The sequence below is a fragment of the Leptinotarsa decemlineata genome, unplaced genomic scaffold, assembly GCF_025532065.1.
Source record: "Leptinotarsa decemlineata unplaced genomic scaffold, Ldec_3_MD MMD2_P_RNA_scaffold_5, whole genome shotgun sequence".
Taxonomy (NCBI): domain Eukaryota; kingdom Metazoa; phylum Arthropoda; class Insecta; order Coleoptera; family Chrysomelidae; genus Leptinotarsa; species Leptinotarsa decemlineata.
Window position 1 is genome coordinate 116,787 of NW_027412532.1, and position 26,108 is coordinate 142,894.

The following is a 26,108-nucleotide window of genomic DNA, read 5'->3' on the forward strand; positions in this document are numbered from 1 at the left end:
AAGGAATAAAACTCTGGTTATTCACATTGGAAGTGTTTAATGAATCAAGTCTTTTATTCTAAAATTCTATTAATCCATTTCTGCAACTCCAAACACTCCTTGCAGCAGCCTGGCGGACGGGTTGTACGTGTAGTGTTCTTTGTCCGCGACATAAACGTACGGCAGTCTCATGATCCAGTAGGCAGACTGAGTCAACAGTGTCGGTCCTTCTGTCGTACTGACGAAAATTGGAGCTCCTGGAGCAGGTTGTACCTGTTGAAGAGAAAGGTGTGCTATGAGTCACGACGCGGTAGACATCATTCTGTATTTCTGGAAATAACAATGCACCGAGACTCACTTTTGGTTCCAAAGTACAGTTGACCGGAGCTTTGGGCGTCACCACGTGCAGCCTCATCAGCTGTGCCAGCTTCCCAGCTCTACACGGACACGGATAATACAAAGGCATATCGCTCTCCGCTACCTAAAAGCATCCGAGGTGCAAAAGACTCTAGAGATAAATTGAATATCCGAACCCGAACCTTGTGTCCCGTATCTTTAACTATACTTCCCGGCATCGCCTTCAGGATCCTGTCTGGCCCTGACAGCATGAACCGGTGACCAGACGAGCACTCATACTCCACCCCGATGAAAATCTTGACGGTGAACTGAGGCAAGCTACCTGTTGGCCGTCCTCTTCTACCTCTCGGCGTGTACTTACTGATTTGGGGCCAGTTCTGTTTGGTCTTCGTGTAAACGGTCACATCCCAGGGGAGTAAGTAGTTCATAGAGCTCAGGAAGCCAGGATGGTGAGATTCGGAAAGTCCTAGAAATGGAAGACTTTGTAGTTGATACCTTCTTAGAATACGATTCAGCTAAGGCAGCAGACTCTCTATTGATTTATTTCTGTTTACTTTTCAGATTGTGTGAGATTAAACATCCAAAACAAATGTTTTTCAATGACTCATCCTTTTAGCAAAAGTTTTGGAACAGGTACAAAGATAAGTACTTTGAAACAACAAAAAAAATTGATATAAAAACTGTTGGAATGATAAACTCCTCTTTAATGAGACACTTTGTTGTGAAACATCAGTTTATTATATATTGAATTAAAAATAAATTGATTATTTGGACATTGTACGCATCTCATAAGTAAAAATCCGCCGTGATAGGTATTTTTCTTTCACGTCACGCCACTTATCTGATTTGAAGATAGATGGCGCCAGGTATAGTATTATGAAAGATATAGAGAATAATATTTACCAACATAGATTACAACATCACGAAATAAACATAAATAAATAATATTGACAATAATAACATTTGTATCGACGTTGAACATGAAATGGTTTACCTAAATTGTGACTGTATAAAGAAGAAGCCCCGAGACACACCAGAGACCAGCTGGAGTAAGCAGGCAGTAGTCCAGGAGGAGAGCTGAGCGTCAACATCCCAGGCAGGTATTCCGTAGTGCTCGGTTGTCGTATGAGGTTGCGGTCCACGTCAAGCGACAAGTCAGCCCCGTCCGACAATCCAGAAAGGGGATCTTCAGATTCGTTTAGCGTTGCTGCCTACGAAAAGCAAACACCTTGTTCAGAAAGATCAAAACGATAGGAAAAGATATACCTTGAATTCCTTAATTGACGGCTGAAAGACGGGAAAAGACACCCTCTCCAGTTTCAGACATTGACACTCCTTACCAATCTGCTGGTAGAATTGGAAGTTGGCCTGCTTGGCGTTGTAGGGATCCTCTCGCGGCCCTACTTTCCGCCCGCAATCGCAAACGGCTGAAAAATACATTCATATTCTTTACACTCTATTGAAAAACAATTGAAATGGCCCGAAAACGGGTCCTCGGGGTATTCCAAGCCGGTAAGTTTACTTTCTTACATTTGTAAATGAAGCCACTTAGATGCTCTTGGTCAGCAAGATGCTTCGGCAGCTTGCACGGATTGCCGGTCATAGAGGCAGCTTCGCATTGCTGCCTGCCGTTCTCCCAGTGCGTCTGGCAGTCCACTTCCAATTGCTCGGCGTACTGATCAAACACTGGCCCCCGGGCTTGAGCTCTGAAAAGCGCCAGCGCGATACTTAGACGAGCTTCATGTTCCGCTTTGGCATAGTGCGACGGTAGTCCTTCTTGATACCTGGTTGGTAAAGTAAAACAATTTAACCAACAGAAAAGCTACTTCAGATCAAGAATGACGAAAAAAGAATAATTGAAACACCGATTTTACCTGGCAAGAGCGAGAGGAAGCACTTTGAGGCAACGCTGTTCAGAAAATCTTGTGTCCGTACAAAGAGACTTGATCATTTTCTTCCTGATGATGAGGTGGTGGAGTATTTTGGTAGCTTCGATCCAATGCTTCAGTACTGGAAGCTAGAGAAGTGCATCAGTAGCGGCGGAAATAAATTTAGTGCCATTCAAAAGCATTTTAAAGAGAGAGAAGACTAATATTATAAAGGAAAAGATCCCCCTCCAGTAATAACTGAAAAATTCTTATAATAAATTCTTAGTTGTTTCCATTTGTTGGGGGACAGTAGTATAGTATTAATTTGAGCATATAAGAGTCATGTCATCAGCAAACAAGACACATGTTGTAGGTGTAGTGAAACTACATAGATCATTTATTCAAATAATAATGGTCAAAGGACTGAACTTTAGGAAACAACATGACGTATTTCGTTATTATGCCTGACGATTCGTTTACAACTGTGGTAGACATTGAAGGCGAAAAGTAAACATCACTGACCTCGAAATGAGAAGGCTGCGAATGATGGTGCCTCCCCGACGTAACAGTATCATCAAAGCCCTTGCTCCTAGCTTGCTGAATGTGAACCTGGAGGAATTTCTTGAAGTTCTTCTTCAAACTAGGCTGACTCGAATAGGGCACCTCAACTTGCATGGCTCCGCCAGGCTGACAATCCATTATCAGACCACGAACCATGTCTCCCAGTCTGTCGTTGAATCCGTTCTCTTCTGATATATATACAAATTCGTCGTTCAATGGAATGGCCAACAAAGAGCATCTATAATGACAACAACAAAGACGTCGAATAATCACTCGAGATATACTATTGCAAGTCAGATGAGTATAGATAAAAAAGTAATAATAATACGGAATACACTTTATTACTGATAAAGCTTTAAGAGGTATATACATCTTCCACAAGACTGGATTTGATCAGACTCTTAAGTATTCAACATTTTTCATTCGTTATCATTTTGATTGTTCTGTTGAAGATTTAAATTCGTTGCCATCTTATTTTAGACAATAGAAGCCCGAACTTGTAACATTCACCAAGAAAATTTTCAAATAAAACAACATCTTACCCTGTCGTACTTATGATACGGGTCTTCTTCAAAATATAATAAATCTTGTCCTCCAGATTGTGTTCCAGTTTTTTAACATTACTTACATTCCGTGGACACCTCTCAAAATAAAAAATCAATCTAGGGGTACAAAATCTTCCGCTAGAAATCCAATCCGAGCTGATCCCCTCAGCCTTTTTTAAATTTTCCGTAATTTTATCAAACAGTTTCTCGCTAAAATGTAACTCAATGAATTGAACATTTGAACCATGCATTACAAAAATTATATCACCTTAGCGAGTCTACTGCTTTAAGATATTGAACATAATTTGTGTCCAGCGTAGAATTTGGATGGGACAGAACGACAATATGACTTATATGAAGCAAGAGAAGTAAGTATCTAGCAAAACTACTCTTCACTTCGTCATATACCGCAAGAAAGTCATCGCAGTTACGGTTTGTTAGGCATTCTTCACGAAGTTGGGCGTAATCTCTCACGAGAGCATCTGCATCCAGAAGACTCTGTAGATGCAAGTACACAACTTGGTTTTCTTCGTCATACGATCCTTCTATACTACACTGAAACAAATAAATCGATAATTGTGGAAACGAATCTTGATACATAGAGAACACTTACTTCTTTCACGTTTTTTTCATCTACAGCAGTAACTAATCTTCCAATGGACTTGACTTTCAACCCGAAAGAATTGAGGGGGGTTTTTCCTACAATTGACACGACAACTACTTTGTCACAAGCCACCCCTTGGTTTTCACTGAAAGAAAAATTTGAATTTGTTTGAAGAATTGAAGTAAAAGACTTACAGCAGATTGTCCAAGTTGGGCAGACCAAAAGTATTTTTCATACTAAATCAATTTATTTCCGAACGTCTCTGGCTTTAATATTCAAATTTTCTGTTTTTGAAAGTTCTAAATATCCTAACAAGTTGTATGTTGTTTTTCATAATAAAATAGATCATTATTAAATTGCAGGTTAATTTCAAACTGTCAAACGATTTCCCAATCAGAACCGACTAAAAAAAATACAGGAAACTTGCCATGGTGTAAGCACAGAACACCCTAACTACAGGTGTTCTGTGGTGTAAGTGAAAGAACCAATTTGTTCGTTTGTACTAGCAAGCGACAGCAATGCCTGACATGTATATTTTGTGCTTTAATTGTCGTTTCATCATGATACGATAAACGATTTCCCAATCAGAATCACAGGCAACAGAATACATAACTTCGACCAATCAACTAAATGAAAATACACGAAACTCGACATGGTGTGAGTGGAAGAAAGAACCAATTTGTTTGTTTGTACTAGCAAGAGACAGCAAATGCCTGGCATGTATACTTTGTGCTTTAATCGTAGATGATGATGATTTTCAAATCAGAATCATAGGCAACTGAAAACATAACTTCGACCAATCGAAATACACCGACTAAATAAAAATAGACGAAACTCGACATGGTGTGTCGAGAACCAATTTGTTCGTTTGTACTGGCAAGAGAAAGCAAATGTCTGACAAGTACACTTTGTGATTTAATTGTCGTATATCATCAGTCACCATCAAAACCTTATGTAATATTCTAGGTATTTTCATCTCGATCAATCGCCTTCTTGATACAGAATATACTAAGAGATCGAATGAATGCCATAATGTTATCACAGAGAGTAATGAGAAATATTAAATGAGACTAGAACTACTACCAAATAATTGAAGGTCACTTTCAATAGTGACAAGTTGAATAGAAAAAAAAACCATAATGAGACGATTTTACCTGCGTTACTGCATGTAAGGAATAAGTTAGTTGTTAGGTTAGAACTATAAAAAGTTATCATATATTTGTGAATTTTTACTGTACGTAACGTAATAAGTAGAAACCAAGTTGTTTCTTAACAAAGATAAAACTCCCATTTTGGATTTTTACTACACAACTATACGGAAATGTAGAAGCCCATGAAAATCTATAATATTATTTTCCCACGAAAGTGTTATAACTGTGAATTCACAGTTTTGAGTGTAAATTCGCATTTACAACTGTAAATTGACAAATGCATAGATAGAAATGTAGTAATACACTTATAACTATAAATTATGAACAGCGTCTGTAAACAGCCAATTCCACGCATGTTAAATTTGTACCAGACACAATAGATGTTAGCATATTAAATTTATTGCAAATTTATTCAGTGTATGATTGTTAACAACATGAAAACTCTCTTGTAACCTAACCTCGCAGAAATTAAATCCAAGTAATGCAACTAAAACTTGTGAAATAATCACAATTAGATGAATATAGCTTTGGCTAGGTTTTTTTCATCAATTGGCATCTATTATAACGAGTGCAAATTGTAAATGTGAGGGAATTACAGATGTTTGCTCTAATTCAAGTCATAACTGTAAATTTTCAAAGAACATAATATAAAAGAGAAAAGTAGCATAGTTCTGGTAGCTAATGTCATAAACGGACAAAAAAGAAGAATGATGAGTACAAAAGACTGTTTGAAGTTAAGTTGGCAAAACTGCTTAAAGTTAAGTTGGCAGAACTTTCTTTCAAAATACTAACATTTGAGGTTATTTTGTGAAATTTTGAAGATAAAAACTCAATAGACTAGAGAAATTTGACAATGTCAAAAATCCAAGTCGTGGCTAAAGTTTCCCAAAAATTTTTGGTAAAGCCGCAGCTTCCTGCTGTCACAGTAAGATGTATGGCAGATTGGGTGCCTAAAGAGAAAGAAACTCACACAGGACAGGTTACATAAAATAACAATTATCTCTTTGCGATTTCACAAAAATTTTTCGTAGAAATGGGAAGAAGGTGACTATAGGTTGTCGAGATTCATCAACAGACCGAAACACGTCAACCCTAACTTTGCCATCGATCTCATTGCAGAAGTTCCGCCGAAGGCATGCAAAGAACGTGTTGTATGGTGCGATGGAGGCAGTGGCCCCACTGGACATCCCAAAGTTTACATCAATCTTGTTAGTAGAAGCACCTTTAATGTAGAGTTATAATAGTTGATAGTTTGTTATGTAACAAATTACATCAGTTATAATTTTTCATCAATCATTGTATTTTGCAGGATAAACCAGGAAATCATGCTTGTGGCTACTGCGGATTGAGATTTTTCAAAGAAGGTCATCACTGATTTCTGTAACAATCAGAGAAATATTTGAATTATTCAGTGAAAGTTTACTTGTTAGAAATTAGTCGATAATAAAATTGTGTTGTATTATATTGGCTCTCTTGGGTGACCCTTCAACTGACGGAGAATTATATAAGAAAATAACCAATAGGGCGATTTGTCGAAAGTAACACATTTTTATGTTCATTCAAGATGCAAGAAACATTGGTTTTAAAAGAGTAATGCATAGTACAGTGCCTCCAGAAACTGATATTTCTTTTCTGATTTATGAACACGTATTCCACCTTGTTGAATACAGTGCGGTAGAGTATTAAACAGTGCAGTGTGGGGTAACATCGATCTTGAGGATCCAACTATATTTGTCTTGTATTTTAACTCCAATAAATCTGTTCAGAACATTGAAAGGTTAATCAGTTCAGACTTACCACAACTATCAGATTGGCCTAGAAGAATCTTTGTCATATTGAACATAGCAAATTTTTTTGCAGGGCAATAGCATAACAAAAACCTCAAAGCAGACTAATATTTATACTAACATGGATATAAAAAAATATATATTTCAAAATAGAATCTTCAAACATTTATATCTCCCAATGTAGGTTCTGCAAATGCCTGCCGAAAAACAACTACTTCCCCGGCTTATGCCACGATGGACACTGAGATATAACCGGCAGACATTTTCGCAGGATACCTCACAGAGGTTAGTCTTGCAGCTTCTCTGTGTAGTTACATTGGGAGACATGAATGTTTTGACGTTCTATTTCAAAATATTTATTTTCCTATACGTTTCTCTTCTCAATAGTATTCAGACATGGATATCGCTGACAACTAACAATATAAGCAAAAGCATTATCTAAGTAGCATAGGACTCGAACTGGACAGCCTGCCTCGTCATAATTATTCATTTGAGAGCACCAATTTTTTGCAGTTCAATGATGAACAAAGGAAAACTAAGGAATGTAATTTTGTCACTAGTAATTCTTCTTGTTTACACCTGGTATTCTGTGGAAATACAATTGTTTAATTTCAAACACATAAGTACTTAAGATCATCCATATTAGTATAAAAGACAAGATTATCAGAGTGTTAAGCAGATACTCTATCGATCTATATTTAGTTTTCAGATTATAAAAAAGTTCAAAATGAAAAAAAACAAAAATTGCTCACAAAAAAACTTTCAACTTCAAAAGGTTTATTAATGAATTCGAAGAAATTTACACATTTATGAATTGAAGGAATTTATTAAATACACAGAAATGACTTTTTAGTTGAGAGTATACACAAAAATTTGAGGCAATTAAAACTTGTATAAAAATCTTTTTCATCAATTCTTTGGCATCACTTTAATTGTATCAATAAAAGAAAAATCTGGAAAAATTTGTATCACGTTAAATAGTGTTCAGATTGTTTAAAGTGTCTACAATATTCAGTTGTGGCGAATACAATCAAAAGTCTTTGTTCAATAGCTCTTAAATGGTCTTCCGTAACCATAGCTTTGACACCAGGGATCATCTCCAGATGTTCCCTAATAGTTCCCCCTGTCAACTTCAAAAGAGTCTTCCAGGTCTCTCTTCTCAAAATGCAACACTGGTACAGAGGGGCTAGGATATCGATGTGATGGGTATTTGGGTTCCCTAATCCTTTACCATTGTCTAGCCAAAGCACAGTATCATCGAGAGTTTCGTAATGGTGCCTGTCCCCGTTTTGTATAAGAAAATCAAAAATGGATATATCTATCAGGTCATGCAAGCGTTTTTCAGATATTCTTTCTTTAACTGTTTTGCAGTAGCTTTCAGGGAACACCTGCCACAGAGCTTTTTTTCCTTTCTTATACGTCCTCTGCCAAGGAGACCTATGAGTAGCCAGAGTTGCGTTGAAGTTAAAAATCACAGCCCCACTCAAATACAAATTGTTATCACATACCGGGTCAGTTTCCTTACAGAAAAAACACTTTCCATACACACAAGTGTTGTTGTTTCTAATGTAAGAAGTTTCTAGCAAACTCTTCGTGGCAACAGGTAGAACATCGTTTTTGAGCGATATTTGCCTTTCTACGCTTATAGGACACAAAGGTTTCTTTAATATTAACGAGAGATAAAACCCGAGGATTTCAGAAGCATGTCGATCCTTCCCTGCGTAAACTGGACCTTCCACTATCTTCGTTTTATCATACCATTTCGGTTTGAACACCACCAATTGGTTCCCTTGTAGAGTGAGAAGGATCTTCAGTTGGGTGCCTCGAGTATCTACGTCTGCTTTGATGATTTTAGCATGCTTTAGTGCGAATTGTATTTTTCCCAAATTTGGACTGCTCGCATTTACTAACTGCGTTTTAGAAACCCAAGAGTTAGCTTCCCTCCACAATTCCTTCAAGCTTTTTTCATCTAAAGCCGATTCAACATCTCTGATATTTTTCAAAAATATATCTGTTCCTCTATCCGAAATGATAGATTTGAATTTGTATATATCGGGTAGTTTTTTCATTTCAGAATATATTTTCTCTTCAATAGATTGTACTTTTTTAACCTCATTTTCATTATTAGGCAAAGCAATCCAGACGTAATTAGTTGTTATTAAAAATAATAGTAAAAATCCCAAGGCCAACAGGAAAATTCGTTTTTGACGGATCATTTAAAATTGCAGCCATAAAATATTCATACTTCCAACAAATTTACTATTATCATTACCACGACTTTCATTACACTTCTATTTTAGAGGTTAAAAAATTAAAAAGCTGCATTTGGATTTGGATTAAATGTAAGAATACACGCTTATTTCAAGTTCAATCGTTTGAATTTTACGTCAACAAAAGCCTAGTGAGAACTAACCCTAACCAAATAGACAGTTGTTACCATAAACAAAACGCAACTAACACCGTAACATATGAGGACGGAACAAAATAACAGACATTTGTTCCATGTCACTAATACAAATCGGTTTGTTCGTAACTGTCATTCTTGATTCGACAAATAGTTTATTCTTTTTTTGGGAAAAAAAAATAACTCCTTCAATTCAAATAGTTTATTCTATTTAAAGGGAGCCCCAGCAGTTGAAATTTAGACAGCGATTTCTATTCAGTATAAGGTTATTATTTTGACCTCTGCATTAACCGAACAACTGTAGTTCGTCGAATTCAATCAAAAGGTTATATTTGTACTTACATGAAATTGAGAAAAAAGTGTTGTCAAATTACATGAAATACAAAAACAGTTCAACTTTGTATTATTGTATATGTAGATGATATTAAAAAATAAATAATGATAGTTAAACCGAGTTCTCAAATTCAACGTATAATTTCCGATGGATTGCTTTAACTAGTAGAAACGCGCTAACGTAGATGAATACCTCCGAAGGACATGAAATTCCATTACCATCATGTAGTTGTTTTAAATTGACCGAGGAGTAATGACAGCAATATTTCATATCAATAGTATTTTTACAAACGAACGACTCATTATTTGACATTCTCGTTTGACGTGAAAATTACCAGCAAAACAAAATTGACGTTTCGGCTATAGGTCCACGTTACCTTGACTTTCAAATAGTTTTTAATGAAATAAATCCAATTTCGCTTAATGATGAGGCGATATTGATAAAAAAAAGCGATGATAGTATTCAGTCATGGACACCCTCTACAACCAAACCAACAAGCTGATCCAACAAACACAATACAACTTTCAATTATTGGAAGGTAGCGGAAAAAATGCGGTTGAAATTGAGGCAGATATCCAAGAAAAGCTCGACACCATTAACAGGTAGCGATTCCTAGAGTTCCAAGTGGTTGAACGACTTAAAATTTCCTTTTTTTTTTTCAAGTAACTGTTCAAAACTGGACTTATTCACGCTGAAGTTGCCTCTGGACCAAAGGCAAAACGCAAAAATGCGTTGCGATCAGTTAAAGTACGACAGCAGACACTTGCAGGCCGCGCTAGTAGCCTCGCAACAGAAGAGGGCGCGTAGAGAAGCGGCGCTCAGCGAAAGGGAGCAGCTGCTGAATAGAAGATTCGCCCCCAATCCTGATGTCACAGCCATAAATATTGACTACGCTATTCAGCATCAGAATTCTCTGCAGAATGCCAACAGAGGAGTGGATGAGATGTTACATACGGGGGCCAGTGCTTTGGAGTCTCTGCGCTCCCAGAGGATGACGTTGAAGGGAGCCCATCGCAAAATAATGGATATGGCCAACACGCTAGGCTTGAGCAAACATACCATGTCACTGATACAGAAGAGGGCCTCGGAGGACAAAGTTATTATGATTTTCGGCATGATTATAACGCTCGTTGTCATTATGTTGGTTGTCATTTATTTTACGTAATCTAAGAAATTTTTAGAGGAAATTCAACTACGGCTATAGACTAAATAATTTCTACCAGACTGTAGGACTGTACCCTTTTTATATTTCATCATTAATACTAGAAAATAAATATTTCAAAACAGAATCTCAAAATAATCATCTCTCCCAACTACCTACACCATAGGTTCTGGTAAGTGTCTGCTAGAAAAACTAATTCCCTGGTTAATACCACGCTGGACATGGAATTATATCTAACAGAAATTTTTGCAAGAATTCCATTTTAAATTGTTCATCATTCAATTTTTATGCTTATTTCTATTTTATTGTAATTTCATTTCACGTTGTATTGCTTAATATATTTGATAATTTTATCTATTCATTTTAATTTTATTTGTTCTTTCAGAGATTTCAAATTATATTAGACAATGTAATGGAGTAGAGTGAAATATGTATTTCAATCTTTTCGTCCTTATTGTTTGTTTAGTTGTGAGGTCAGATATGCAGAATTTTGTAAATTAATAATTACTGTTAATTTCTCAGAGTTATATAGCGAAATTCTGCCATCTGGCGCCAAATGAAAATGGACTAGTTTTCCTGAAATAACAAAGAATATAAAGCTCATAGCAGATCAGAAGTGGCATTTTCCTGTCACCTAAAATTTTCAGTACTTACCCTGACCATTAGACGAAGGCAGTAGGATGTCTGTATTTAATGTGATTACCAACAGAACTGGGTAGCAGTCGACAAACCAGTGTGCTTTTTGATTTAATTTTGGTGTACATCGCGACTTCCATATGATCCTTCTGACTGGTTGTCAGCGATTGCTCGCCAAAAAGTACAAATAGTTGGTGTACTCTTTGCAGTTAGCTACCCAATTATGTTGATACATTAAATCATTGTCAAAGAATTTAAATACAAACATCGAACTGCCATCGCCCAATGATGGTCGGGATAAGTACTAAACATTTTATTGATACGAGAATGTCACTTTTAAGCTTCATAGGTTTTGTATTCTTTGAGAATACCATAAAAACTTAGAGAAGATGAATCAACTACGCCAAATTGTTCAAATTATAATTGTTATATTCATTAGGCAAATAATTTGAAAAGAGGGAGGGAACGAACTACCTACAAAAGTTCGGGGTTTATTCGTTTGTTTAAGTTTGACGATAGTCGTGTCACGAAGTGTTCTGAATTTATTGGAGCCTCTGGAGACACCCTACATTTTGTTTTATGAAAGAGAGGACATTGGCAGATTAAGATCTTCAGATGATGTGGTGCGTCAGGTTTTTCCGGGTGTTCCTGCAGCTGAAAAAGCAAATGCACCACAGGAATCAATGAAGTCGCCCCAGAGCGCCAAGTAATTTCAATAAATTTTTGTTTTATATTTTCATGATTTGTATTGTATCTAATATGTCTGATGGTTTTACGAATATGAACGTCCATATTTTTGATGAATGTATTGTTTACAATGCGTAATAAATAGTTCCCTGCCCCTTAACTTCTGAACGGGACAAGATATCAAGGTCGGACAATTTATTTTAACAAACGAACGAACCTCTAAAACCCAGAAATAAACTGTCAATGTGACGTTTTACATTGAGGTTATATTTATATATTTTCTGAATACAAACAAATTAAAATGAACAGAAATGAACAAAAAGAACCAGACCACAGTACGTATGTTAGTAATATCGAGAAATTTTCATCTAATGACGTTGCTTTCTAGTTGCGAATCACGTATACGTTACCCCCATGAAGCTGGTGAAAAATATGGATGATATGATGCAGTGGGATAAGTCCGAAGCATATTTCGTAAATATAACACATTCCTATCACACAGACTTGAAATTGTAATCATTATTTCCACGCCTGTGTTTTCAGGAATATCTCGGATTCATTTATGCTATTAATGATTCGATTAGGGGAAAAAGTAACTCCCAAGGTAGTGCAAATGCTTCGGAAGAAATAAACAAACTTGTAGGCGTTTTGGACACTATAAACCAATGGATAGACGACATTCCTCCTGTGCAGCAACCTCAGAGATTTGGAAACATTGCTTTCCGAGACTTTTACAAGAAGCTGAAGGATGTAAGAGAACAAGTCACTTGTATGGATTTTTAATTGATACCCCTTCATCTTCAGCAAGCCATACCTCTTCTGCAAACAATTTTTCCGGAATACCTGTACAGAGCGATCCCTGAAATCATGGTTTATTTAGTGGAAGGCTTTGGAAATTCTACACGCATTGACTATGGCACGGGACACGAACTGTCATTCGTAATGTTTTTATGCGCTCTCTTCAAAGTTGAGTACTTGAAGCCCGATGATCAAACTGCTACTGCTTGCAAAGTTTTCGTAAGGTAGGAATAACATTAAAGTTAAATGTTCAAATATTTATTTATACGAGATAAACCCATTACAATGTGAAAATTTCACAGAAAGAAGAAAGTTCCAGCTCGACCTTTCATTCAGTTTGATTTGTTTATTTGAATAGTTTATCAAAAAACAAAACAATATCCAAAATTCGTACAAAAAGTACACGAGTTTATTTGATGGCAGGTTTCTTTACTCTTTAGGTACTTGACGTTGGTGAGAAGACTCCAAGTAACTTATCGCATGGAACCTGCTGGTAGCCACGGAGTTTGGAGCCTGGACGACTATCAGTTTGTTCCTTTCATTTGGGGTAGTTCTCAGTTTATAGGTTAGTTCATTGCTTATCTGTCTACCTCGTCGGGAGACTGAATATTGTTGTCCGTGCCTTGCTATGAAATAACTTTCTTCCCAAGTGATTCAGCAGGTAGGCTCCTTATACTATTGTTCCTCATGGAGAGGGTACGTACTCGATAGTATTCTTTTTTTTATTTACAGTTGAAATTTTCGGTAAAATTTTGGATGAGCTGAAAAAAAAATTGTATGTGCACCCAAGTATTTTGACATGTAAATTACAATACAACTATTGAGAATACAAGTGTATATTTGCCACATCATCTTCACATCACACAAAAACTCTGTGAGATTTTTACTAAACAGTTTTACAAAAATCTAATACGTGTTTCGCTATACAATACCTTCTTCAGGCGTATCTCTACTAACTAAATTCTACAAATCAATGCTTGATATAATTAATTTTGCAATTTGAAGTACCTCAATTTGAAGCACCTGAGTTTTACCCAGGCATTTAATGTTTTATGTGTACATGAGTTTGTAATGAATTAAATGACCTGAGCTGAGATTGAGTTTCAAACGTTTCTGTTCTAAATGTAACACGTCGTATTCATGATTGAACTCATGTCCTTCTGTAAAAGATGTGGAATTGGTTTTTCTATTTAAGACACTACTTTTATGCTCTTTAATTCTTTGGGAAAAAGTTCTCCCTGTTTGGCCAATATACATTATTGGGCAAGAGCCACAAGTCAGCTTATACACTCCTGGAAAGTTTCGGAACTTTATAACTCTCCGCCAGTTTTTCCTTTCATGTTTTTAATCTACACGTCAAAATACGTGACTAAACCCACAGTTTGTTTCAAAATTGTAGGGTGCAGCTTATCCGAAATTGTGAATTGTACCCAACTTCCTTTCTGTTATCGGTAATTTCAGACAATCCCAAATTCGAACCGACTTGTTTCCTGAAAGAAACAGTAGTGGAATCCTATGCACATGAGTACATGTTCCTCAGCTGTATCCAGTACATCAACCAAGTGAAAACCGGTCCCTTCCCCGAACACTCTAACCAACTGTGGAGTATCAGCGGAGTCTCCAGTTGGTCCAAAATCAATGGAGGGTTGATAAAAATGTACAAAGCGGAAGTGAGTAGACGATTTCCATGAAGGTTTGAGAAAATTTTAGTCAGCTGTTTGGGTGGGTCAATAATCTAGTTAAGTGTCGATACAGTATAAAGCAAAGCATCGAGAAATAAGTTCAGGGTTTCTACCCCTTTAAAGCTGAAAATTTCGGTAAGGGAAGAATTTTATATAAAGTGGCAATGGAAAATTAGTCAAATGTGCTTATTTCAGCCTACCCCTATTACTGAACTATAAAAACTAATCTTATTTCATCAATTTCAATCTCTGTTCAACTAGTTTAACAGATGTAGTTCGAAAGTCTCTGTGGGAAGACCCAATGCAAAAGAAATCGTAGAATAATTCGATGTACAAGTCCAACTGATGAACCCACCGCGTTAACGAAACGCATCTCAATAAAAAATTATCGTGGAAGTACTGCAATTACTATGATGGATGATCCATTTAATATTCGGCAGGTTCTCAGCAAATACCCCCTGGTCCAGCACATCTGCTTCGGTTCGCTATTCACCTTGAAGCCGACCGAGCATACGGCGAGCACCAGGAGGCCGAGGCTGAGCGGCACCGGCCCTCTGTTTCCAGTGCCGGTATCAGGCTCGATACCCTCCTCTGTGGGGCAGCACTCTCTCGGATTCACTATGCCATCGAATAATTCCGGGCCAATCCCTGCAGAGAGCGACGAAGCAAACAACCAAGATTAATTTTTCTTTGTGGTCTTGATATATTTATTGTTGTTATTAAACATTTGATGAAGTAAACTGGGTTGTGTCATTTTTCAAAGCGCTCATGTATTGATATGATATGGATTGTTTACAATCAACTTTTTCAACAAGATGAACAAGTTAACGAATTAAAATTTTAGAGGATAACTGTGTATTTTGAAAATCAGTAAAAGACTTATTATGTGGTTGACCCTATTATAGTTTAGAAGAGTTCTATGAGGACAACTTTCTCTAATTTATGTTGTCAATTGTATTTTTATTAAATAGACAAAGTATGGTGTACTGCATTTGAACATTTTAAACTTTTTTTGTATTATTTTTTATTGTATGATATCCTCAATTTTATATGTGTTTGACTATTTTAATATTATTTGTACCCTTTATATGTGTGTGTATAGATATGTATTTGTGTATCTGTATATGTGTGTATGTATATATGTATGTACACACATCAGAAAAGTCTAGGGATATTTTTAAAAATGGCAATAATTTTTTTTTAGATCGCTTTAGGGAAAAAGAGTCGACGGGTGATTATTAAACGAATGTAACTTACAACAAAATTTATTAAATGGTCAAAAATACTGAGTGCGCATATAAGCAAAACTAAAAAAAAATATGGCTCTTCTGTGGCACCCCGAAAAAAAATCATAATACAAAAAAAATTGAAATCAGTACAAAGTATGGCCTCCACGCTGGTTTATTACGGCCCTACATCTATCGTGCATCGACAAAGTGAGATTGTCAATGTCTTGTTGAGGTACATTTGCCCATTCAGCAATTAAAAGCTCTCTCAATTGAAACGTTGTGTGAATGTTCCCCATATGCGGAGTAATTCTTCGTTGAAGCATGTCCCACACATGCTCGATGGGATTCAGGTCCGGTGATTGTGCTGGCCATGGCAATACATCAACTCCTTCGTTGGTGAGCCAGTCAGTCACTAGACGCGCGACATGTGGACGAGCATTATCGTGCATTAGGTGGAAGTTTTCACCAACAGCACCAGCAAACGGACGGACGATAGGTAGAAGAATGGTGTCGAGGTACTGTCGAGCTGTGAGGGAGCGATTTGGAAAAACGAGATCGGTTCTGCCACCGATCATGATTCCGCCCCATAGCATTACTGTACCACCTCTGTATGTGTGGACTTCCTGGACGTGTCTCAAACGTTCATTATATCCAGGTCTTCTCCACAGTCTTACTCGACGAGAATCTGGATGAAATCCAAATCTGGATTCGTCTGTAAACAAAACTGTGGCGCAATCATTTGCATCCCAGTTTTGATGTTCTTGACACCACTCTAATCTTCTACCGCGATTGCCTCTCGACAAAGGTGGACATCTAAGTGGCCTTCTGTTGTGGAGATCTGCTTCATGCAGTCGATTTCTGACAGTATCACGACCAATGGTTACCTGGTGCGTCTGCTGCAACACGTTAACCAACTCAGGTGCTGTGATTGTCGGTTGTCTTCTTGCGGTTAAGACAAAAAATTGGTCTTGAACTGCAGTTGTAGCGCGTCCGCGCCCTGGATGTTGTTCGGCTGGACTGCCAGTTTCACGGAAACGCCGCCACAATCGACTGATAACACTTTGGGAGACCCCCCAAACGAAGAGCTACATCATTTTGTCGCATGCCACCTTGAAGAAGCCCTACAGCTCTATTTATATCAGCCAATGGTAAGTGATGGCGTTCCATGTTAAAGCACAATATTTTCAGTTTAATTGCTGAGCAAGAACTGCATAGAATGTACAAACTCGACACTTTCAGATTATTCATTTTAGCCGAAAACCTACAGTTTGTAAAAAACTTGATAAAAGATTAGTTACCGTTTTTGCAGGCTTTGTTCAACCCATAGAAATCTACCGGGTGGTCGAGTGTACCAATTTAATCGAAATTAAACGACCTCATGCATTTATTTTTATGATATTTAGTATGTTATAAAAATATCCCTAGACTTTTCCGATATGTGTATGTATATGTATATATGTATGTATATGTTTATGATGAAAATTTGCAGCTTTGTCAATAAGACCTAATGTTCTTTGGGCAATAAAGCGCATATTATATTATTATTATTGATCTTTCTATAGGCGTATTCGGGTTCGCTGTTGGGAAGATTCTAGACGGTTGAAAATAGTTAAAAAAAATACACAGCTGCTTTTTGGAAATGCACTAACAAAAAACTTTCAAAGTCTCAGTTGTGCGGCTGCTTTTAACGGTTTCAGTACCGTCCGGATTTCTAACCCGAATGACTGATTTATCCGTTATTTTCGTCGGTCTCCCAAATTGTTTACAATGGTTCAAGACGTGTCTCCATTTGAGGTCTGGTTACCATTTTGGATAACAAGTTTATCTTGAAAATTTTCCCTTTTGGTTTCAGTCAATGAGTTTCTTTACCTCCTCTTTACTCGGTTTAGAAATAACTTTCAAATAATTTTGTTTTTATAGCAGCATTTTATTAATTTCCTCTCGTTTTTTACCAGCACCTCAACTTTTCTCTCGTTTTTTCAAGTAAGTTTTTGGGCAATCCTTCCTCTTGCCGACTCCCACTTTGCCTTCTCTTTCTGATATTCCAATAATAATTCACGATCTTGCATGGGATCCTTCGCCTTTTTTCTATTTTGTTTTTTCTCTTGCGACTTTTTGCTCATTTTTTCGTGGTTGCTGTTTTGCGTACTTGAAAAAATTAAAAATAAGGTAAATGTTCAAATTTCGCGGGCCCCGTACATTCCATCAGCGATTTTTTCATTTTTCAAGTTGGTACACTCGTCTCGAAGATATGTTCTCTGTTTCAGCTGTTCAGCATGTTTAGTTTGTTGGTGAGAGACATAAAAGTTAAGAGTGTTTTGCATGTTCGACGATTTAATGCTATAGAGATAAATGAATCAAATAATTTGCATCAAATTTTGTGTAAAAACTAGAAATGAGTGCTCAAAACTACTCGAAATGTTTACAGTGGCATACGATGATTGTACTCTGAGTCAAAAAAATGTTTACAAGTGGTACAAGCCTTTTGCAGATGGTCGAGAAGATGTAAATAACGACGCTCACTCTTGACGCTCCAGCACATCAACAGCCGACGAAAATGTTGAGAAAGTGAAGAAAATCGTTATGGAGAATGTTGAATCACTATTAGAGAAGTGATGGCATATCGGTTGGCTCTTGCCATGTAGTTTTTTGTAATTTTTTTGTAATTTTTTTTATAAATTTGAAGCATGTGGCAGCGAAATTCGTTCTAAAATTGTTGAATGACGTCAATAGCGATACAGATTTGCTTAAAAGGGGAATAGCTGGTGACAAATCATGGATATATGGTTATGACATCGAAACCAAAGTGCAAATGTCTCAATCGATCTAATGGAAGAGCCAAGACCAAAAAAACGCGCAGCTCGATCAAATGTTTTGCTTTTGCTTTTGGATGCACGAAAATTGCACCGGTTTTGATAATTATTGTCAAAAATGTGGTCCAAAGTCCAAAAAATAGAATATATTTTATTGTCTTGTCTCGAACTGTCTTAGTTCGTAAATTCATTGGTCATTAGTGGGAATAACCAAAGTTCCGAAGCATAACTGTTAGGTTCTTAAACTAAATCAGGTTTGTCGAGATCAAATCGTGAGGTGAAGTTTTTGAAAAAGGAGTATTATCTTGAAGTTTTGCGCTGCTTGCGAGAAGCAATACGGAGAAAACATCCTTGCATCACCAATTTTACTAAAATCATTTGTGAGCGAAGGGGCGTAATCTTGAAAACGGACGAATATATTTTATTCTGTTGCAGTGGACACTTGAGAGACAAGTCAGACCTCCAGAGTAGAAAGTAAAAAATAATTTTTTGTAAATATTTGTCGAAAAAATCACAAATTGGTAGTCCGAATAACGTGATTCACAAAGATCGCAGATATATGGTAGACCCCATGCACACACAAATACGCACGCCAAGCTGACCGAAGTAATTCATATGATAATCCTCAATTAAAATTATCAGGCAGCAATTGAACGGGTAAAAAAACGAGGCCGATACAGAAACATCGTTGACATTGTGTGTGTGATAAGTATCGCGATACCGTGGTTAAAGTACACGGGTAATGTACACGATTCTCTTTAAATTCCGACTCATCAAATATCCATTAGAATCGGTCGTCATTCGGGAATTGAATGAGCCTTGAAAAAGAGAAATATTCGTGGAAGGGTCCGTTAGCGTCCTAGAATTATCATTTCAGAACATTTGATTTTGTTTTATATAAAACAGTGTCCGCAAGTAAATATTGTCCAAGATTCAAAATTGAATTAATTGATTTCAGAGTTCAATAATTGTTGTGTTCCAAGTATTTCATTTAGAACTGAGTTGAACAAACTGACTGAAATAACGACACCCAAACACACTCCATCAGCTCTGAATTATATGTCCCTCTGAACTTCTACAGTCAATTAGATCCCCTCAATTCCGTTTCAATTTTTCTGTGTGGCCAAAGTAAGTCCTCACATTCCAAGAGATTCACGTCAAATAGATTCATAACAAAAATGTCGCGCATAAAGTGTACGAAAAGATTGATTCAAAAGCACGACTGTAGTGCAAATCTATAGTTTCATGTCCGTAATTCACAATCTTCTTGATACCTTTGAACCAAATAATTCAATCGTCCTATATTCAGATGATGTTTTGATGTTTTGATTGGTTTTCGGGTTTTGCCGTGGTCTTGTATTGATTTTTATATATCATGATGATTTAAATAAAAAGTTGTAAATTGAGATTTATCGGCGACTTTAGTTTTCCGAGTAACTGAGCGATTATAATAATAGCAAAAGATGAACTGCTAATCGGACAAAGTTCAGAGAGAATCGACAAATATGTGCCAAATGATTGTATGACTCAAAGTATCAAGAGTATTATATATTCAGCAAAAATAACGTTTTTATCAGGTACTCATAGAATACCATATCAGTAGTCAGATGTAATCGATACTTGTGAAAAATACGCTAAAAAAATCCCAATTCTAATATTTTATACAGCCAGGGAGACATTCGATGTATCAGATAGACATGACTAACTCTCCTTCAATATTGCCGCCTATAAAAAACTGATACAAATGTCAAGCTTGAATTGATGACAATAAAACAAATAACGGATAATACCTTTTACGTCAATCAATTGTGATGTACCACAGAAAATACAAAGGAATCGCCGACGTTGAAACCTACACCGTTATTGAAATATCTAGGTTGCTAGTAAATATTTTGTAGACACATTATCACGTTATTTTCGAAGAGCTTCGATTATTACGACATTTTCGGGTATTTTTTTCGCTACGTCATCCATCATCGTCACGGTCCCAGGATCTTACCGAAGCAAATAAACAGTCGAACAAGGACAAATCACGAGGCCGTTATTGGTTTAGGATTAGGTGAAACATCGACTAGATAAACATGCAAGAACGGATTCGAAGCGGTATTAGAACACACAACATTTCGAAAACCAATACACAACTCGAATAACACAAAAACTCAAGCCTTTCATGAGTCTGTACTCATGATATTTCATAAGCCGAAATAATAATACTTTTTTTTTTGGTTCAATGAATATTTTGATAAATCTGTGCTCCACTGTGATTCCAATAACATACTGGCTAAGAAAATCATACTTTCTCGTTCATAACAGCAATAGGCATGATGACCGTAAGTGAAATTCACTTATTAATGAATTACAAAACAAGCATTTATTGTACTATTTTGGTAAAATTAAATTGCAAAATACGGCAAGCCGTTATGATACCTTGAACGCCAATCAGAGTGAATTATGTCATAAATTTCGACTTCAATCTAAAAATTTCAATTCGAAATTACGACTTGCAACTCTAAATTTCGACTTTTGACCTTGACATTTCGATTTTGGCCTCGACATTTCGACTTCAAACTTGAAAATTCAACTATAAACTCGAAATTTCAACTTTCAACTCAAAATTTCGACTTCAACCTCGAAATTTCGATTTCAAACTCGATTTTCAATTATTAACTCGAAATTTCGACTTCAAATTCGAAATTACGACTTCAAACATGAAATTTCGACTTTAATCTAGTAGTTTCGACCCAAAATTATGACTATAAACTCGAAATTTCGACTTTACTTTGTAAATTATGACTTTGAATACGAAATTTCAACTTCAATCCAGTAATTTCGAACCGAAATTGTGACTATACACTCAAAATTTTGACTATCGACTTCAATCTAGAAATTTCGACTCAGAATTACGACTTTAATTCCTAACCGCAAAATTTTGACTTTAAACACGAAATTTCAAATATAAACTTGAAATTTTGATTTCATATTCAAAATTACGACTTCAAATTCAAATTTTCGACTTCAATCTAGAAATTTCGACTCGAAATTACGACTTTAAACACGAAATTTCCACATTAAACTCGAAATTTCAACAACAATCTAGTAATGTTGAGTCAAAATTACTTCTTCGAACTCAAAATTTCGTCTTCAATCCCGAAGACAAATGCAATTAATGTTGTAAGTAATACAAAATATATTAGATACATCTTGGTTGACAATATCGAATGCTTCTCTCTTCAAAAAGCTATCGAAAAAGTACCACCGATTGAAAAATCGGACGATTACTAAACACGCAAGGGGAATCTCTTTTCAATTACGACGAATCACATTCCGATATCGGAAACGGCAGCCTTTTTCCTTCCGAGAACGTAACAACAATCGACAAACAAATAAATACCCGCACGCGCTATCGAAGCGTCAGCTCCCCCGGCCTCCTCGATCGCGAAATTAATAAAATCGCAATCGTCAATTAAAATCGCATACCATGGTGGTTCCCCACGTATAATATCATCGGTGGGGCGGCTGACCGCGAAAGGCTGATACGCCGCAGCTTGGTAAATAACATCGACGAGGAGGATCGCCTTAAATTCGGCACTCTCGATTAGCCGTCGATCATTCGACAAAAAACAACCATCGGCGGCGCTTCCACGGAAAGTGTGCTTTGAATATAATAAAAGAAAACATGGTGGTGCCTATCGAGAAGGTCGTCCGCAGCAGCAACAAGTTCGTCGGCAACAACTTGAATGTGAACGTGGCCAACAACAAAATCACGTTGGCAGTCACCGGAAACAACTGCAAGATCAAGATCGAAGAAAACAGCGGCCTCATCAGGGTGGTCGGTGACAGGTGCGACGTGACTGTTCTTAAGGGCAGCGCCAACATCGATTACGTTGGGAACCGGGGCAGGATCCACCTGGGAAGAGACGTTTCCGACAATACCGTCACCTACGTGGGGAACCAGGGAGAAATCTCCAACGTGGGCACCGATCCCGACGCCAATATTGGTTCCAACAGTGGCGGCTGCAGAAAAACACCAAAACCGACCAGAGTGTCTAGTGACAGCAGCGAAACCCTCAACATATCGAATACCACCAGGATTCGGATGGCGAACCCTGGATTCCCCAACAACATTGACGTTCCCTTTCCCGTTATTCGGATCGGTAGGGTTGGACAACGGCTAGGAAGAAACAGTTGAAGTGTACGTTTCGGAGTTTGTGCGCCTCACCAGTATTATTGATTTATTTGTTTTCGTTTAAGTTCCTATAGACAATGACTAGAGAAAGGATTTGGAAGATTGTATTGAAACTTGTACCTACCTCCAGTATTCTTGCCAAATGTTCTCTTGCCAAAGTGTCAGTATTATGGGCAAAAAAAGACGTTACCGTTATTGCGGATGATTATTCTACGTGCAGGCATTCAAGGTTTTTTTGTGTCGATGTATTAAGCTTTCACTTGACCTTTTCTTTCATAGTTGCGAAAGTATATAAAGTTTTAAACTGAGAAACATTAATTTTTCTAAGTAAATGAGAGGTTAATTTGATTTTTTCTGTTTTTTATGTTCTACAAACTTGATTTTCAATGCAAAGAGCAACGAAAATATCTTACATTTGTTTATTTGAAATATTTTATGTCTCCTATAAATGTATTAATAATTTTCATTTCAATTTTAGGTAATTTATTTCCTTCTTTACATATTTATTGCTTTTTTGTTATTTTCCTGATGATTATTTTGTAATGGAAAAGACTGAAATACGTTGTAGTATTTTACCATAAACAAATATAAAAAATATAAAATGTTTTTTTTTCTCACTAAGGATTGCTTATTGTTCATCATTTCTAAATCATTTTTAAGATTTGTGACGATTATGTGGCAATATTTTTAGCAAGATTTACATCCACAACTTCTATTCAAATGAATATTTCAAACATTAGTCCCAAAAATTGCAATGAAAATCATTTTTTGCGAAAAAATGCGGTCAAAAAGTAAAATATTATTGGTAAAAAATTACTTAAACATCTTATCTATCAGAAATATTCAGATTTTCTTCTCCATTTTCGAATCTTATGAAATTAAATCAAAACTTGAAACACACATCAAAGTTTAATTTTTCTGAAAATGTGATCTTTATTCGTATTCAAGTAACACATGACCTTTTATCTAATTATTCAGCAATAATTTTAGCAGAGTTTAGGTAATAACTGATTAAAAATTCAAATTTTTCAAAAGAAACTTGAACCAACTAATTAGAAATATTTCTGATCTATTCGATGCTGAAGTTTTCTCTTGATTGTTTTAAGTTGAGTTTGTTGAAATTATTACTTTGTTTGTTTGTTCTGTAAGCTACGCCCAAGTCATTCTTTTTCAAAAAATACGTAATTTTCCTTATATCGTGCATGCATATGAAAACACAATATTAAAAAACAAAAAGCATTTCCTCTTCAAAAAAACCTCTTTGATCTTTGATCGGTTGAAAATAATATGTTTAAAATCTGTAAATCTCAAAAATGTAAACTTGTGCGAGCTAAAAACTAACGAGATCTTACCTTTTAACGTGTGATTCCCAGCAAAAATGTTGAAACGACCTACCTAACGTCAATGCATGTTTTCAAATTCGTTGTTATTGAAATCAAACAATGGAAAACTTTGGATGATTCATCTTCGAGAAGAAAATAAAAAATTATCGACAACTTTTTTGCTTTGACTTATCAATATTATGCAATATTTTGTGAGTGTATTGATATCAAGTTCATAAGTGTTTTGATTCGCGTAACTAATGGATGTTCGCAGATATTGAACGAGGAGATGATAATGCACCAAAAAATCCCATCGAACTCGCATAACAACTAGTCGAAAGATCAATATTAAATTTCAAATTGAGCTCATTGTTATATAACAGAGATTAAAATCCACGATGATAGTGTTGCAAAGTTCATAGTTACTTACATAGTTACTACTTGTTACAGACCATGAAAACATACATATACAGATATGTTCAAAATATGTAGTTTTCTGGATAACCAGTGTTTCCAATTCTCTTTTTCTGTTTTTCCACTAAGTGAAATATTTATTGTTAACCCTATTTATGATTGAAAATAAAAAGAAGCTTATCAGTGTTCACTTATTCTGGAGGAATGAGAGAACAAAAAAATTAATGTTTTCGTGATAATGAACACCCTAAAAAACACACTGAACACAAACACGTGTCAGTTGCGTATAACGTATTTCCCAGTACTTGTTCTATGGAAGAACACAACGCAGATGCTTCAATTGCGATCACATTTTGTTTTTTTTTCTTCCTAAAGAGTCGAAAGTTAAAGAAAATCAACGGTTTTTTTCGATCTGGTAAAACCCGAAATTGTTGTTTACTTATAAACTCATACGCGGTTCACACCTGTTATTGAGTTAATGATAGTCTTCATCTTATCATAACAACAAGAATTAGCAGAAAATAAAATGAAAAATAACTAGAAAACTATAATTCGTAAGAAAGTATTTTGTACACGACGTACGTAAGGGAAATCATCTCGCTGAATAAAAAACACATATCATTAACAATGAAAAACCCACTGTCGCCATTTAAAGCTGATCTGTTCAGTAGTAGATTTGATTTTCTGATACGTAGACGATGTTTTGCGACTTTGATTCAGCCAAATCAATTTTCAACAATATGAAATAGAAAGCAACGAGGACTTACCATTCTTGGATGTCTCAGTGATTAAAAGTAACCATGATCTAGAATTTGATGTCTACAGTACTTTTTAGATATATTATTCCTGATAGTCCACATCATTGTCCACAACACAAAATATGGCAGGTCTAAACTTTCTTGTCCATAGGGAATTCAAAATAAGCGATTGTTTATCTTAACAATCAATAGTGAGGGTTTATTTTTGTCGCTGTTCTATCAATCCTTCAAGTGAATTAGTGAAGATTTTCTCCCCTATTTCAATAATTTTATATGATTGAAAAACTCGTTTCTCCTTTACACAGGTCTGCGAAACTCTTACCTCACTTACCTTAAATTCAATCAAACCATTGCTAACGAAACAAGTAATTTTCGTATAATAAAAATCTTGATTAAGTACAAAAACTCAAATCATAAAATCCTAAACTATTTCCCAAGAAAAAATCCAATAAAACACACTGGTTTGCTTTGCAGATATATTTGAACGAGTTTTGACATTGTAACATTGTCTAAATCCTTAGACAATGATTGTAACATCCACGAAAAAACATACTCATCAGCATCTACTATGAACAATGTATTTGTCTCTAGTTCCCAACATCAACACCAGGGAGAGTATCGCGTATTTCGAATTCATATGCTTCGAAAATTGGTGAAATGCAGCGGCATTCTTTTTTTGTATCATTGTTGTCGATTGAAGAGGGGAATCCATTGTTTTTGGAAAAACTCGAAGAAGAATTCCGTTACATCACCTTTATTTGCACGAATCACATCCCTTCAACGGGGTTTATTTATTGCCGATTCCGAGTCGCAACCCCCCGTCCACTTGGA

The 26,108-nt window shown here is 36.2% G+C and overlaps 5 protein-coding genes and 1 long non-coding RNA gene across 7 annotated transcripts; 3 read left to right on the plus strand and 3 right to left on the minus strand.

The window, feature by feature from the left end:
* Positions 1-17: 17 nt before the first annotated feature.
* LOC111502176 (nonsense-mediated mRNA decay factor SMG8) lies at positions 18-4,315 on the minus strand. Of its 2 annotated transcripts, none has more exons than XM_074186799.1 (12): positions 4,109-4,315; positions 3,924-4,059; positions 3,579-3,865; positions 3,308-3,520; positions 2,727-3,003; positions 2,211-2,353; positions 1,867-2,120; positions 1,603-1,763; positions 1,331-1,547; positions 513-802; positions 338-460; positions 18-252 (listed from the first exon to the last, which is right to left on the minus strand). In XM_074186799.1, exons 1-12 carry the CDS (start codon positions 4,147-4,149, stop codon positions 70-72), a joined length of 2,325 nt encoding a protein of 774 aa, XP_074042900.1. In that variant the 5' UTR covers positions 4,150-4,315; the 3' UTR covers positions 18-69. The 2 variants fall into 2 exon arrangements, with proteins under 2 accessions (XP_074042900.1, XP_074042901.1); XM_074186800.1 differs by having other exon boundaries at positions 519-802; positions 4,109-4,314.
* Positions 4,316-5,826: 1,511 nt separating this feature from the next.
* Positions 5,827-6,527, plus strand: ND-13A (NADH dehydrogenase (ubiquinone) 13 kDa A subunit). The gene is made up of 3 exons (XM_023156178.2): positions 5,827-6,044; positions 6,097-6,273; positions 6,375-6,527. The coding sequence occupies exons 1-3, from the start codon at positions 5,919-5,921 to the stop codon at positions 6,438-6,440; spliced, it is 369 nt and encodes a 122-aa protein (XP_023011946.1). The 5' UTR covers positions 5,827-5,918; the 3' UTR covers positions 6,441-6,527.
* Positions 6,528-7,682: 1,155 nt separating this feature from the next.
* Positions 7,683-9,184, minus strand: LOC111502193 (glycosaminoglycan xylosylkinase homolog). The gene has a single exon (XM_023156201.2). The coding sequence runs from the start codon at positions 9,066-9,068 to the stop codon at positions 7,821-7,823; it is 1,248 nt and encodes a 415-aa protein (XP_023011969.2). The 5' UTR covers positions 9,069-9,184; the 3' UTR covers positions 7,683-7,820.
* Positions 9,185-9,909: 725 nt separating this feature from the next.
* Membrin (golgi SNAP receptor complex member 2) lies at positions 9,910-10,879 on the plus strand. Its single transcript, XM_023156184.2, has 2 exons — positions 9,910-10,192; positions 10,254-10,879. Exons 1-2 carry the CDS (start codon positions 10,059-10,061, stop codon positions 10,753-10,755), a joined length of 636 nt encoding a protein of 211 aa, XP_023011952.2. The 5' UTR covers positions 9,910-10,058; the 3' UTR covers positions 10,756-10,879.
* A 1,386-nt stretch (positions 10,880-12,265) lies between these two features.
* Positions 12,266-15,295, plus strand: Ptpa (Phosphotyrosyl phosphatase activator). The gene is made up of 7 exons (XM_023156200.2): positions 12,266-12,410; positions 12,464-12,549; positions 12,619-12,825; positions 12,880-13,097; positions 13,314-13,438; positions 14,335-14,543; positions 14,996-15,295. Exons 1-7 carry the CDS (start codon positions 12,377-12,379, stop codon positions 15,236-15,238), a joined length of 1,122 nt encoding a protein of 373 aa, XP_023011968.2. The 5' UTR covers positions 12,266-12,376; the 3' UTR covers positions 15,239-15,295.
* On the minus strand, positions 13,317-24,422 carry LOC141487629 (uncharacterized). The gene is made up of 2 exons (XR_012468473.1): positions 24,136-24,422; positions 13,317-13,634 (listed from the first exon to the last, which is right to left on the minus strand). It is a non-coding gene; the product is annotated as an uncharacterized lncRNA (long non-coding RNA).
* Between the last annotated feature and the right edge of the window lie 1,686 nt (positions 24,423-26,108).

Coding starts and splice junctions, on each gene's coding strand:
- LOC111502176 (XM_074186799.1), bottom strand. CDS start 4,149: ATGAAAAATACTTTTGGTCTGCCCAACTTGGACAATCTGCT. Junction 2,121..2,210: donor CTTCCTCTCGCTCTTGCCAG/GTAAAATCGGTG, acceptor TTTACCAACCAG/GTATCAAGAAGGACTACCGT. Junction 461..512: donor ATACGGGACACAAGGTTCGG/GTTCGGATATTC, acceptor GGATGCTTTTAG/GTAGCGGAGAGCGATATGCC.
- LOC111502193 (XM_023156201.2), bottom strand. CDS start 9,068: ATGATCCGTCAAAAACGAATTTTCCTGTTGGCCTTGGGATTTTTACTA.
- Ptpa (XM_023156200.2), top strand. CDS start 12,377: ATGAACAGAAATGAACAAAAAGAACCAGACCACA. Junction 12,411..12,463: donor ACAAAAAGAACCAGACCACA/GTACGTATGTTA, acceptor GTTGCTTTCTAG/TTGCGAATCACGTATACGTT. Junction 13,098..13,313: donor GCTTGCAAAGTTTTCGTAAG/GTAGGAATAACA, acceptor TTTACTCTTTAG/GTACTTGACGTTGGTGAGAA.
- Membrin (XM_023156184.2), top strand. CDS start 10,059: ATGGACACCCTCTACAACCAAACCAACAAGCTGATCCAACAAACACAA. Junction 10,193..10,253: donor AAGCTCGACACCATTAACAG/GTAGCGATTCCT, acceptor TTTTTTTTCAAG/TAACTGTTCAAAACTGGACT.
- ND-13A (XM_023156178.2), top strand. CDS start 5,919: ATGTCAAAAATCCAAGTCGTGGCTAAAGTTTCCCAAAAATTTTTGGTA. Junction 6,045..6,096: donor AAGAAACTCACACAGGACAG/GTTACATAAAAT, acceptor AATTTTTCGTAG/AAATGGGAAGAAGGTGACTA. Junction 6,274..6,374: donor CCAAAGTTTACATCAATCTT/GTTAGTAGAAGC, acceptor TGTATTTTGCAG/GATAAACCAGGAAATCATGC.